Here is a 13,247-nt window from a genome sequence, read left to right as displayed (position 1 = left end):
GAAAAATTGATAATTTACTCTTTTTCAGCCAGGAAGACAGTAATTAAGATCCACAGCACTAAATATTTTATTTTCGATGGAAAGGTCAATTTCAATTTTCATATTCAAAAGTAACACCAAAGGACAGATTTATTTATTACTAGTACTCGGAAGGAAAGAGGACCTTGTAAGAGTAGGGAACAGTAGTTACAATTAATTTTTCACCGGGAAGTTTCGAGGCTGCCGGTCTGTTTGTTCTTTTTGCTCTTATCAGGAATACTTGATAATTTTTCTAGTGGCCATGCGAGGGTCAGTATTGTGGAAAAAGGCTCTTTTATATGGGAAAATCATATCTAATATTGTTCAAGCACACGAATACAAAGTACAGTGAATGACGAAGCAGACTATGGTCCACACGTACATTTATACGGATTTTTTTGTTATAATTCGACAGGTAGCTGGACATGAACTATGACAGGACACAGGAACTAAGAACATTTTCTTTTCTTTTTTAAGGTGGAGAATGGTTTTTGAGGAAATCACAGTTTTCACAGTCTGGCGGGATTGTGGCTTGTGGTGCTATACACATAGAGAAAGACTGAAAATTAAGAAGATAATTATCTTGAGAAATCATTCACTGTTTTACTTAACCTCTACGCGAGATTTTCTATAATATTTTCTAATGTATCGTATGCTTGCTGAGATTATTTTGTGAATAATGTAAACTTATTTGCATATGTATTGGTCGTATTCTTCTTCAAAAAGTAATTCGTATTGAAAACATTTAAAAAATATATATAAAAAAAAATTGAAATACCTGCTTCTTTTCTTGTACGGTCAAATTAAGAAAGTAGTTCCAACTTAAAGCAAGTAGTAAAGGAAACCAAAAACAAATCTGGAGTAGGAATTAAAGATCAGGGTGAAGAAATAAAAACCCTGAGGTTTACCTAAGACACTGTAATTCTGTTAGACACAGCAAAGGACTTGGAAGAGCATTTGAACGGAATGGTCAGTCTTGGAAGGAGGATACAGGATGAACATCAACAACAGCAAAAAAAGTTTAATGGAATGTAGTCGAATTAAACCAGTTAATACTGAGGGAATTATATTAGGAAACGAGACACTACAAGTAGATGGGCAGCAAAATAACTAATGGTGGCCGACGTAGAGAGGACATATAATGTTGACTGGCACTGCCGAGAAAAGCATTTCTGAAGAAGAGAAATTTGTTAACATAGAATATAGATTTAAGTGTTAGGTAGTCTCTTCTGAAGGTGTTTGTGTAGAGTGTAGCCATGTATGTAAGTAAACATGAACGATAAATAGTTTATATAAAAGAGAAAAGATGCTTTCGAAATGTAGTGCTGCAGAAGAAAGCTGAAGATTAGATAGGTCGATCACGAAACTGATGAGGAAGTAATGAATGGAATTGGGGAGAAAAGAAATTTGTTGTACAACCTGACTAGAAGAAGGTATCGGTTGATAGGACCCATTCTGAGACATCAAAGGATCACCAAGGGAAGAGTAGGGGAATAAATGATATAGGGAGTGCACGAGATGAATATAGTAAGCAGATTCAGAAGGATATAGGTTGCAGCAGTTATTCGGAGATGAAGAAGCTCGCACAGAGTAAAGCAGCACGGAGAGCTGCATCAAATCAGTGATGTATCGGGATGTTTGGAACCAAGTAGCCAAATGGCTGAATGATCATCCTTCTATTGACTGGTTGTGGCAACAATTTCTGTCGGTAGGTGAGGGTCCAGAAGGACTGCCTGCACCTATATCTCACACCGATAGCGGACATTTGATGTTACACTCTCGAAAAGAGAATCCCATTCCAATTGCATTCTGCTCTTGCAGCAGGTACATGAACCATGATATCATGGAGCACTGTGCGCAGAAGTCTGGACGAAAGTGACATGTGTAAGATGCGGTCTACGACGCGTGTACCGTCAACCGTTCATCCCTGGCGGAACCGATTTAGTTAACAACGATCGTATTTCCCGTTTCTACTTTTCAAAATGACTACAGGCTTATTTTGTTAAGGGGAGAGGCTGCAAGCTGTTCACGTGCATCTTACAAGGAAACTCCCCATCGCAACCCCCCTCAGATTTAGTGGAAACAGGGCCCAGTGGACGGCCGTCAAAAACTGAACACAGATCAAGCATGACAGTAAGAAGGTGTATTGAACAGCGAAAAAAGAAGCAAAATAGAAACGGCGAACGGTGAAAATCCCGGAAGTGCAACATGGGGTGCTATTAAACAAGCAAGGCGTCATGGTTAGCCGGCACGGTAGCGCAACGTGTTCGGTCGGTGGGTTAGTTGCCCTCCGTAATAAAAAACTGGGTAAAAGGATCAACAGTCGACTTGAAAAAGTGGCATGGAATATCCTCCAGGAACAAACAGAACGAACAATATCGAACAAAACGACATTAAAAAAAAGTGGCCATTGTGTTGGACTGCGAAGAGGGCGAGCCGTGTTTGTAGTTACCCAGTGTCTTTTTTTTTTTTTTTTTTTTTTTCACTGCTCGCCGTAACGTATGTAACGTCCGTGTTTGCAACAGCGAGGTGTAAGGAAGGGACCTGTAATGAAAGTTGATTCTGCACGACTAATCTATTAGCAGCAAAAAGGAAGTGGCTTTCGAATGGCAACCGCAAACGTTTGATGACAAAGCGACAAGTCAACCGAATCCTATACAGGAAAGCATGTCTGGTGTGTCATGCACGGTATTAGTGACAGCACGTGTGTCGTATGACAGGAATCGCTTACCGACGCACCTAATATGTACGCCTGGTGAGTGAGTGAGACATGCCTCCTCGCCCGATTTAGGTGTTCATATGAATGTGAACGTGATCACTCCCAAGGAAATTGTGAAAACATAATAGTTGGTCACATAAGCTGCAACAAATGAACGCAAAAGTTTCACAATTACACAGTTTCTCTGTGATGTGTCAGAAAATATGTTTTTACCTTTTTTAAGTTGCGTTCCATCTTGGAAGTTTTGACTCTTGAATTCCTTTGTTGTAACTCAGTTCTCACTCGTTTATTTGTTGTTTTCATTTCTGTTCAATAATGGTTCAAATGGCTCTAAGCACTATGGGACTTAACATCTGAGGTCATTAGAAGGCAAAGGGTCATTAGAAGGCAAAGTAGCGGCTGCTTTTTTTTACAGACTTCCGGAAAGCTTTGGCTCAGTACAAGATCAAAGCTTATTCATGAAGAAGTGATATTGTGGGATATCAAACGAAGTTTGTTAATGGGCTGAGGCTTTCTTGATTGGGAGGACGGAACATTTTGTCCTGGATGGAGAGACGTTGACAGAGCAGAAATGGAAAGATTAGGCATTTGCTTTAAATGTTCAGAAATGTAAAAGTTTGCATTTCACAAAACAAAAACAAAATAGTAGTATGCTATGACAACAGTATCAATGAGTCACTGCTGGGATTGGTGAACGCATAGCTTGGTGTAACAGTATGAAGGAACATAAAATGGAATGATTACATTGTGGTTCAGTCGCAGGTAAAGCAGGTGATAGTCTTTGGTTCATTAGCAGGGTACTGGGAGAATGGAGTAGTCTACAAAAGAGACTGCTAACAAAAAAATGGTGCAATTAATCCTAGGATGGTATGCCGAATCAAGCCAATTAGTACTAAAAGGGAATATTGGACTTACACAAAGTCCCATGGAATATTGTTGTGGGAAAACTGAAAAAGCTGTTTTAAGAAAGACACTAGCTCTTCCATGGATGGCTACTTACAAAGTTTCTATAACCAGTAATAAGTGAGGAATCTACCACATCGTTATTTCGTTTCTCCCGCCCTCCTCTCCTATACAGATCGCCATACATGGCTAGACAAATTACAACGCACACAGAGTCATTTAAGGAGTCATACCTCCTCAGCGCCGTATGGGACTGGAACAGAAATAAACCATTTTATGAAACACTCTCCGCCATGTACTTCGCAGTGATTTGCATTGTACATTGTCTCACAGAAAAGGGTGCATCTAGAAAGCATGGTGCAATGTCAGTGTAACATAGAACACATCTGCGCCGTCGGTGAATATGTAAATGATTAGAGCTTAATTCTTTGTGACAAGTAGAACCGACACCAGATTGCATTGGGTTGTTCGTGTTTAATGATGTTACCAGGCATGGTAGGTTATATAAAGGATGTGAATACCGTCAGATGTTGAGTGATCACTGAGAAGGACGTGGAGATGCCCCATACTCGTGTGAAACAACGTTATCAGTATCTGACAGTTTGAAAAAGGCCTCATTGTGGGCCTTTGTTTGGCCAGCTGATCGAATCAAGCAATATCTAGATTTTCGGGGTATCGGATGTGAGACTGGCCCAATGTTGGGCTGCATGGGGACCTAAGAGTGGGTATAGGTGTCGCAAAATTTCTGGTTGGCCACGTGTGATCAGCACAACGGAGGATCGACATATAGTGCACCAAACAAATCGTAAATCTTTCACACCGATGGCTGCCGTCCGAGATCAAGTAATGGATTCCCTGCGACATTTTGTGTTATCGTGCACTGTTGGTTGGGTTGTAGCAGCTACCAGACTGGGGAACTACCATGTCATGCACAGGCTGCTGTTGACACCACAACACAAATCGCTGTATATGGGTGGTCCCGTGACTGGGAAGCATGGTCTGCTGATGAATGGCGTCGCACTGCGTACCCCAGACGACCAAGGTGACAAAATGGTGCGAGCTGCCACTAGTCCAATATTTTGGAGAATCACAGTAATGTCACAGCTGGCATCATGTTAAGGGGAGCTATGGTGTATGACTCCAGGTCGTAACTGGTAGTGATTGATCGGAGTCCGACAGCTCAACAGTAGGTCATGGACATCGTGCATCTACATGTTTTAGCTCTCCTGCAACAGTATCGTCGTGCAATTCTGTAGCAAGACAATGCTTGTCCTCGCATGGCATATACTACTATCAATTGTCCACATGATGTTGAGGTACTCCAATGGCTAGTAAGATACCCAGATCTGTTCCTGATGGATCATGTGTGGAACCAGTTCTGACGTCAACTGCGTCCCAGTGTCAGTATCCAGGATGTGGAGGACCATTTAGAGCAGTTGTGGGCCGATTTGCCTCAAGAGAGCATACAACGGCTTTATGACACGCTTCGAACTGAACCAGTGCATTCATCCAGGTCGGAGGGACAGCAGTGTCTTCAGATAATTAGGATTATGCTGTCAACTTATTTGTAAATGTGACTAGATTCTGTAATTACTGCAATAACATCGCATATTCTCGCAACCAGTGAAGTTCCATTTCGTTTCGTCCTGCCCTGCCGGAAGCTTAATCTTTTTTTGCCAGGCAGTGTATTTTCGCAGAGTGGGTGAGGCGCGCTTACCTGCCGTAGCGCGTGTCGGCGTCGGGCGGCTGGTCGCGGCGCTCGAGCGAGATGGCGTAGCCGAAGTCCTTGTCGTGGAAGGGCGCCGTGGACTCGGTGCGCGGCTCGTCGTCGTCGCTGGGCTCGTGGGCGGGCAGCGGGGCGCGCGTGCGCTCCCCCGGCGGGCCGCCCTCCTCCTCGTCGTCGCCCAGGTCGGGCAGGTTCTCCTCGTCGTCGGCGAACTTGATGTCCGTGAAGCGGTGCAGCCAGCGCTGCCCCACCGGGCCTTTCTTCCGCGCCGGCGGCACCTGTTGCACAAGCGACGACTCAGGGCTCAGCCGCGCACCGGAACCGCCGGCATTGTTCGCTGCAGCGCGTTCACACGCCGTGTGGCAAGCGCGCCTAATCTGGCAGACGTGGTCACTCGTATGGCACTCTGCTCGCGGGAAAAACGCGGGAGACTGCTCGTGGTGCTGTCAGAATGATTTGCGAATAATGCCGTTTCTATTACTTGACGCTTTTAAAATATTATTTGATTATTTCACGACATATTTCAGCTGATATCATCATCAGATGCTTAATTAATTAATTAAGGAAAAGTAATATATATGTCTGAAACGCTTGTCGTGATGTTGTAGGGCAGATTGTACTGAGACATAAATGTTAAGGAAAAAATGCGATACGTTGCGCCGTTTCGGAGTTATTTAGCATTGAAGTTAGCCAATAAGGTCGTTGCGCGCGCGAATTCAAGTTTCTGCTAACCAAAAAAGCACTCGTTAGGTAACACCGCCCCTGGCAGGCCGCTTGAATGTGAGCGCGCGACGCCCCGATTGGCTACATTCAGTGCTTAATAACTCGGAAACGGTGCAACGTATCGCATTTTTTTCCTAACATTTATGTCTCAGTACAATCTGCCCTACAACATCACGACAAGCGTTTCAGACATTTTCTGACCACCATATATATATATATATATATATATATATATATATATATATATATATATATATATATATATATATATAAAACGACTCTGTGGGCTTTGTGCAGCTCACAGTCCCTTCAAAAAGAACGCGCAAGATTTTCGTATTCTCTTGCTCGCTAGGCGCAGACGATTAGCCCCACAGAAAAGATGAACAGGACCATTTTGTAGGAAATTCAATATAGTTAATTTTTGTACTGAGATACTTTTGCCGGCCTGGGTGGCCGTGCGGTTCTAGGCGCTACAGTCTGGAACCGCGTGACCGCTACGGTCGCAGGTTCGAATCCTGCCTCGGGCATGGATGTGTGTGATGTCCTTAGGTTAGTTAGGTTTAAGTAGTTCTAAGTTCTAGGGGACTGATGACCTTAGAAGTTAAGTCCCATAGTGCTCAGAGTCATTTGAACCATTTTTTGAGATACTTTTTCGTTAGAGGCAGCAGTTTTCGAGTTATTCAAGAAAAACGTACAAAACTGACCTTCAAGCACGTTTGTCAACTGAAAAACAGTGGCCTCCAACGAAAGCATATCCCTGCACAAAATTTCACGGTATTAAATTTTCTGCAAAAGGTCCTGTTCATTTTTTTATGAAGGACTAATAATTTGTGCTTAGTGAGTGAGAGAATATGAAAATTTCGTGTGTGGGTTTTGAAAGTATTGCTGGTTGCATAAAACCCATAAGTAGGAGCAGTTGAGTCACCTGTAATGTATATAAGAGTTTTTTTTTTTTTTTTTGTCAAGGCCTGGTGTGTAGTGAAATTAAAACAACAGTGAAAATCCAGTGAAGCTTTGCACAGTTGTGTTGCGCAGTGCCTAAAGTATGACCGTGGATCGTGTCACGTCGTATTTTTCTGTTCTGAGCGCACAGTGAGCACATAAAGATGTACAGAACAATGTAGATAAGAGGTAAGGAGTGTGTGGTCTACATGATACGAAAAAAAAGTGATTGGAAAAGAAAAAAGGAAAAAATCAATTGGGAAAGTCGCGAAACAGGTGTAATTTTAAGAACTGTGTAAACAGAAGTGAAAGTCACAGGAGAAAATATAAGCTACTTAGCTTGGCAATTAAAGTGTCGTAACAGATAGCGATAAAAGTCGATCAGAGCAGTTTGCCAACAAACGTTTCATGGGTTGCTTGGAGGAGGCTTTCCTGGAATCCATGTCTTCAGCCACTCGTTTGGTTTAGATACATTGATGATGACTACCATGTGGACTCATGGTGAGGCTGACCTGCTAAAATTCCTAGAATATCTGAATACCTTCTCCCTATCAAATTTCACATGGTACTATTCTGAGTCCCATGCCACTTTTCTTGATGTTGATCTTGTCCTCACCGAAGGCCACCTACTCTCTTCCATCCACATTAAGCATACCAACAAACAACAGTACCTACATTTTGACAGTTGCCATCCATGTCAAACATTCCCTCCCATACAACCTTGGCATCCAAGGCAAATGTGTTTGTTGGATGCAGACCCTTTACAGCAATCAGAGAAAGATACGAATGCCAACCGATAATCTTGTTCAGCGAGTGTATCAGGCGATTCGAGAAATTCGTCTACGGAGGGTAATTCAGAACCTGCGAAGAGGAATGTTGTCACCAGGCATTGTCTACTTCGTGACAAAGCTAGGCCGCACACTGCAGCAGCAAAAAAGACGCTTCAGCAGAATTTTTGATGGAAAGTGTTTGAGCTCCCGTCGCACAGACCGGACTTGACTGCCTCTGATTTTCATCTCTTTGCTCATACGAACAGGTGGCTACGAGGACAGAGTTTCGGCACAGACAACGATCTGTACTCGAGCAACGAGAATTGGGGGAAAGTATAGGTGGCTGCCTTCTATGATGAGGGTATTGGACAGTTGGTGCCACGCTACGACAGATGTCTAAGTAGGAGCAGTGACTGGGTAGAGAAGTAGCTGGGAGGTGTAGCTAAATGTAGCAAACAAAACGTTTTTGATTTGCATTGTGATTTCCATTTCGCGACCAATTTCACCTTCGGGGAGAAAAATAGCTTACGTATATACATGGTATTTCAAAGCCTTCGTATCAAACGTTTAGGGACGTTAGATCACATCACGGGTAAAAAATTTTCTTAGTGACAAAAATCTTCGCTGCTGCTTTCTGGCAACGCTAGGCATCTTTTAATATTGGGTATGCCCCAAAGAGGGAGCAGGATACAGGCACACTGCAGCATGTGTATGCAGTATGTGTTGCCTTGATTCCAATCATGGGCTCTGAGTTCGCGATTCGCTTCTAATATACATTGCTTAAGGTTTTCGTATTGAAAATCACTCTATCAGTTTACTGAGGTAAGTAATATGCAGATGCAGCTCATATGGCTATTTCGATAAAATATCGTCCTTGTAAAGCTGACGAATTCAATAAAAAGGATCTACAAGCGTAACGCGCACTTACTGTTTCTAAAACAGATCTTTGTGTAAACTTTACCTCATAGCTTTGTGAGTTTTAAGGGCATAAAACCCGGAATAAATAGTTTTATTTGTCTGGAGCTCTTACTACGAAACTACTGTGCTTCAAAGCGTTAAGTTTAGATCGATTTGTAAACGTCATAAGCTTTTGCATAAGTTTACAAGAGTCTTTCTTCTTTCATTACCCACAAGGGCGAAGTTTAAAGTAATAATGTTAACGAAATAGTCATCTAAGCAGATGGTGTAATAGCCCAGTCAATGAAGACTAAATAACGTTAACTATGGGAAATTATTCTTGTAGTTGCAATTTTTTGTACATTGGTAGGAGGGAGTACTATGAATGACGTTGTAAAAGTCCTGACCGATTCGGGGGTGAGTGGGCGGGGGGGGGGGGGGGCGGGGGTGCCTTTGAGCGTCACTTCTGTACGCTGTTCTTGAATAACTCGAAAAACCGTTACATTAAATTTTCTGCGTAGAAGGTGCTATTCATTTTTTCTCTAGAACTAATAGTATGCGCCAAAAGAACGATAGAAATTGAAAACCTTGAACGACGCGAATGTCCTGTAGCTCAGGTGGTTTTTGCAGGCACTTTGAGTTTTCCTGACTTGATAAACTACAAGAGTCCTATATCAAGTTGTTCGTCTCGACTTCCTCTATACCACTGTGTTACGTTGCAAACAGTTATCGTTTACACACACAGACACATCATGCATATAAAAACACACACACACACACACGAGAAGTCGACACATGCGAAAAAAAGACCAGAGCTCAGAAGTTCATGTGAAAATGAAGTCGCATTGCACCAAATTTCACCTCAATTCTGCCCATCGCCACAGTGGACGCGTCACAAGTGGGGAAGGTTGTTGTACTCCGTCTTACCCATATTTCGCCCCTTTGTTTTGACGTCTCCGCGATAGTGGTTAGAACCGCAACGCCCAGCGTTGAAATTACACGGCTTTCTTATATTTGGTCGAGAAAAACGTTTCAGACCCACCGCCGCTCATACTCCGCGCTAAAAGACCTTTGTGGATAGCATTAAGGGATTCAATGAAACCACCTCTTTCCTTGAGACGTTTACTCTCGCACATTTTGCTGTCGAAAACGACAGTTCACAGTTCGATGAGCGACAGAACGACGTTCTTGACAATTGTCGACATTGCTTACCCCCTACGGACGCTTCAACCCTTCTCTAAAGACATCGTTGATCAGAAACACCACTGCATGTGATAGCAGCCTTTTGGAGTGCAGTGCGACTGCAGTTTTTTCTCTAATGTACAGTGTAGAATCCCAAGCGACTGTTTGGCGCCCTCATAAGGCGTGATCATGGACTGGTGCTACATTGACGAAAGCGTGAATGAAACGGCGAAGGGCCCCTCTAAGACTCCCCCCCCCCCCCCCCCCTTCGGTAATACCCTCTGGACACACACTCACATTTCTTGAGCCCGTGACGAGAGTACGATAGTCCTAGGTGCCTGGTAGTAGACAACTACTTGGCACCTCTCTGCTCCGGCATGCCTACTTGCAGGCGGCCACGTGGATTCCTCGAGGCCTTAGAATAAGTCCAATCAGTTGACACCTTCTTCAGTTAGTTGCGTGATAAAACTCTTTCTTCCCCAGTCCGGTTCAGTAACTTCTCATTAGTTATTCGACTACCCATCCAATCTTTAACGTTCTACTGCAGCTCCGCATTTCAAAAGCTTCTCTACTCTTCGTATCTGAACTGATTATTGTCCCCGTCTCCGTTCTGTACAGGGGCACACTCAAGAAAAATATCTTCACAAAATATTTCCTAACATTTGAATTTACTTATATATTCGATGTTAACAAATTTCTATTTTTCAGAAAAGCTTTTCTTGCGATTGAAAATGAACACACTTCACACGCCGCGGTCCCAGTGCAGCCACTTTTATTGCTCGAAGATGACGGGTTTTAACAGTCTTATGCTGACATCATCTAATATAAAGGGAAAACAATGATAATAGGCGGGGGTGGGGCGAGGGGAGTGGGGTGGAGAGGGGCTACAGTTCATATGACGGATATATAAAATATACAATAGTCCACGTAACTTCTGGAACTTGCTATAAAATTGCCATGTTACATCACATGAAATCAAACATAAAAGGAACTCCCCACTTATACAAGCCTTGATAAAAATCCAGTTGGTAAAATACACGAAGATGATGAAAAAGCTTGCAGATAATATCCTCGCATCGTCCATGCAAGTAAGCAGCGTTCATCATTCTCAAAGCTTGACGCGCAGCACCACGCTGCCGGCGGAGTGTCGACATAGAGGTGGCAAACCCGCTACGAAGTTATCTATTTCGCAGCTGGATGGCGTGTGTAGTACATGCTAAATGATCACATGCGGTGATCACAAGAAATGGACAGCGGCGCACAAGAAAGGAAACTGGATTTGTCTAAATGTTCGATATACCATATAGGAATGCCACCTGGTCACACATGTGAAATTACCATGGGCCTACGCCCATATAAAATCTGTAGTAATTACAGACTGCGTGCCTACTGACAGTGAGAAGACAACAGTAACAACCGTAAGCTCATCCACATGAGTGCTGAAAGGAATCCGTTAAACTTCGGTTACACGATGTATTAATCAAATCTAAAGGCCGTAGATTCAACTAAATACCTAGGAATTACTGTTATGAACAACTTAAATTGGAAAGAACACACAGAAAATTTTGTGGGGAATGCGAACCAAAGACTGTGTTTTATTGGCAGGGACTTAGGGGATGCAGCAGATCTGCTAAAGAGACTGCCTACACTACGCTTGTCTGTCCTCTTTCGAAGAACTACTGCTCGGTGTGGGATCGTTACCAGATAGAGTGAGAGGAGTACATCGAGAAAGTTCAAAGAAGAGTAACACTTTTGTGTTATCGAGAAATAGGGGAGAGAGTGTCACGGACATGATACAGGACACCATTATAACAAAGGCATTTCTCTTTGCGGCAGGATCTTCTCACGAAATTTCAATCACCAGCTTTCTCCTCCAAATGCGAAAATATTTCGCTTTCGTCGACCCTTACAGGGAGAAACGACCATCTTCATACAAGAAGGGAAATCAGAGCTCGCATGGAAAGATATAGGTGTTCGTTTTTTCCGTGCGCTGTTCGAGAGTGGAATAATTAAGAACTGTTGTGAAAATGGTTCGATAAACTCTCTGCCAGGTACTTAAGCATGATTTGCAGAGTGTCCAAGTGGATGTAGATGTAGATGAACCGCTTGTGTGCGAGCGTGAATGCTAAACTGGCCAGACCTGGAGGGGTCCCGCGAAGTATCCCCATGAAGAGAAAGGGGTAGGGGGAGATACACGCCAGTGCTTGTTATTGCTAGCCTGCATTTTATACCCTCTCTGCTTTGGCGAATATCAGTTACTTTGCTGCCCGAATAGCTACACTCATCTACCACTTTTAGTGTCTCATTTCCTAATCTAATTCCCTCATCAGACATTTGTAAAATGATGACGAGGTAATTTTCGAGGTGGAACGTTTCCTGTACAACCAAACTGAAGACTCCCACATCCAAGATCGTCCATAGGCAAAACGTGTCTTTGAATAAATAGAGAAGCACTAAACCCATCACCAAGTTTCATGGACTCAACTTGACGTTTTCCAAGTGATGATTCAAACTTCATAACTACTTTCAATACTGTACACCCGATGATACAGTTCCACGCTTTGACATGTGAGCATTAGTGCAAAAAGCCGTATGTCGTTTTGTTGAGATACGTAGGCTACTTTTCAAGTTATTTTATCAGAAACATAGATCTTTGTGTAAATAAATCCATGTAGTGTGGTGACAAAATATGGTAAGCGTCTTTTATGAGGTACGGACATCTTAATCTTCTGGAGACGATCGTGATATATATACGGAGTGTTCAAAACAACTATACACACCTCCCCCCCCCCCCCCCCCCCCAAAATAATTCAGATCTGCGCCCTCACTGGCAGCGTGGCTTTCACCTTCTTTTCCGGCGTCCGAGGTCCGATAATCATCGAATTCTTCGAGCACGAAAGAAACCATTAACTTTGACGTGTCTGTGAGACGTAACGTAGCCGTCGCAAGTCCATAAATAGCAAACAGCTTGGGCAGCTCACGGAGGAACTGATTCTGCTTCACGTTAAGCGCGCCCACACAACTCCAAGGTCACGCAGAGTGTAATCTCCAAGTTCAAATGAGAGCAAATTGAGCATCCACCCTACAGCCTGTACACGTCGCCCTGCGATTTCCATGTTTTACGCCAGCTAAATAAACCTCTAAAAGGGAAGTGCTTCAAATCAGACGACGAATTGAAGGACGTAGTGGAGAACTTGCTTCTGTCACAACCAGAGGAATTATGGGAACAGGGAATACTTCGAATCATGAAACAGTGAAGTAGTTGTGCTCAGGCCTCTGGTGATTTGTTTTGAATATAGAGTTCAATTATACCCACAATGTTATTTCGTACCTTTTCTTTTGAACAGCCTTATATGTTCGTTAAAAT

At 43.1% G+C, this 13,247-nt stretch overlaps 1 protein-coding gene across 5 annotated transcripts in view; it reads right to left on the bottom strand.

Annotated features, from left to right (window-relative positions):
- The window catches only part of LOC126484870 (titin), a 471,820-nt gene that overhangs the window by 101,789 nt on the left and 356,784 nt on the right, over positions 1-13,247 (bottom strand). For all 5 annotated transcript variants that reach the window (XM_050108484.1, XM_050108492.1, XM_050108469.1 and 2 more), the window contains one exon: positions 5,358-5,644. In XM_050108484.1, coding sequence (XP_049964441.1) covers positions 5,358-5,644 — 287 coding nt within the window. The remainder of the gene's footprint in view (positions 1-5,357; positions 5,645-13,247) is intronic.

Source organism: Schistocerca serialis, chromosome 1 (assembly GCF_023864345.2).
Source record: "Schistocerca serialis cubense isolate TAMUIC-IGC-003099 chromosome 1, iqSchSeri2.2, whole genome shotgun sequence".
NCBI classification, from domain to species: domain Eukaryota; kingdom Metazoa; phylum Arthropoda; class Insecta; order Orthoptera; family Acrididae; genus Schistocerca; species Schistocerca serialis.
This window is presented reverse-complemented; position numbering and strand designations above follow the sequence as displayed.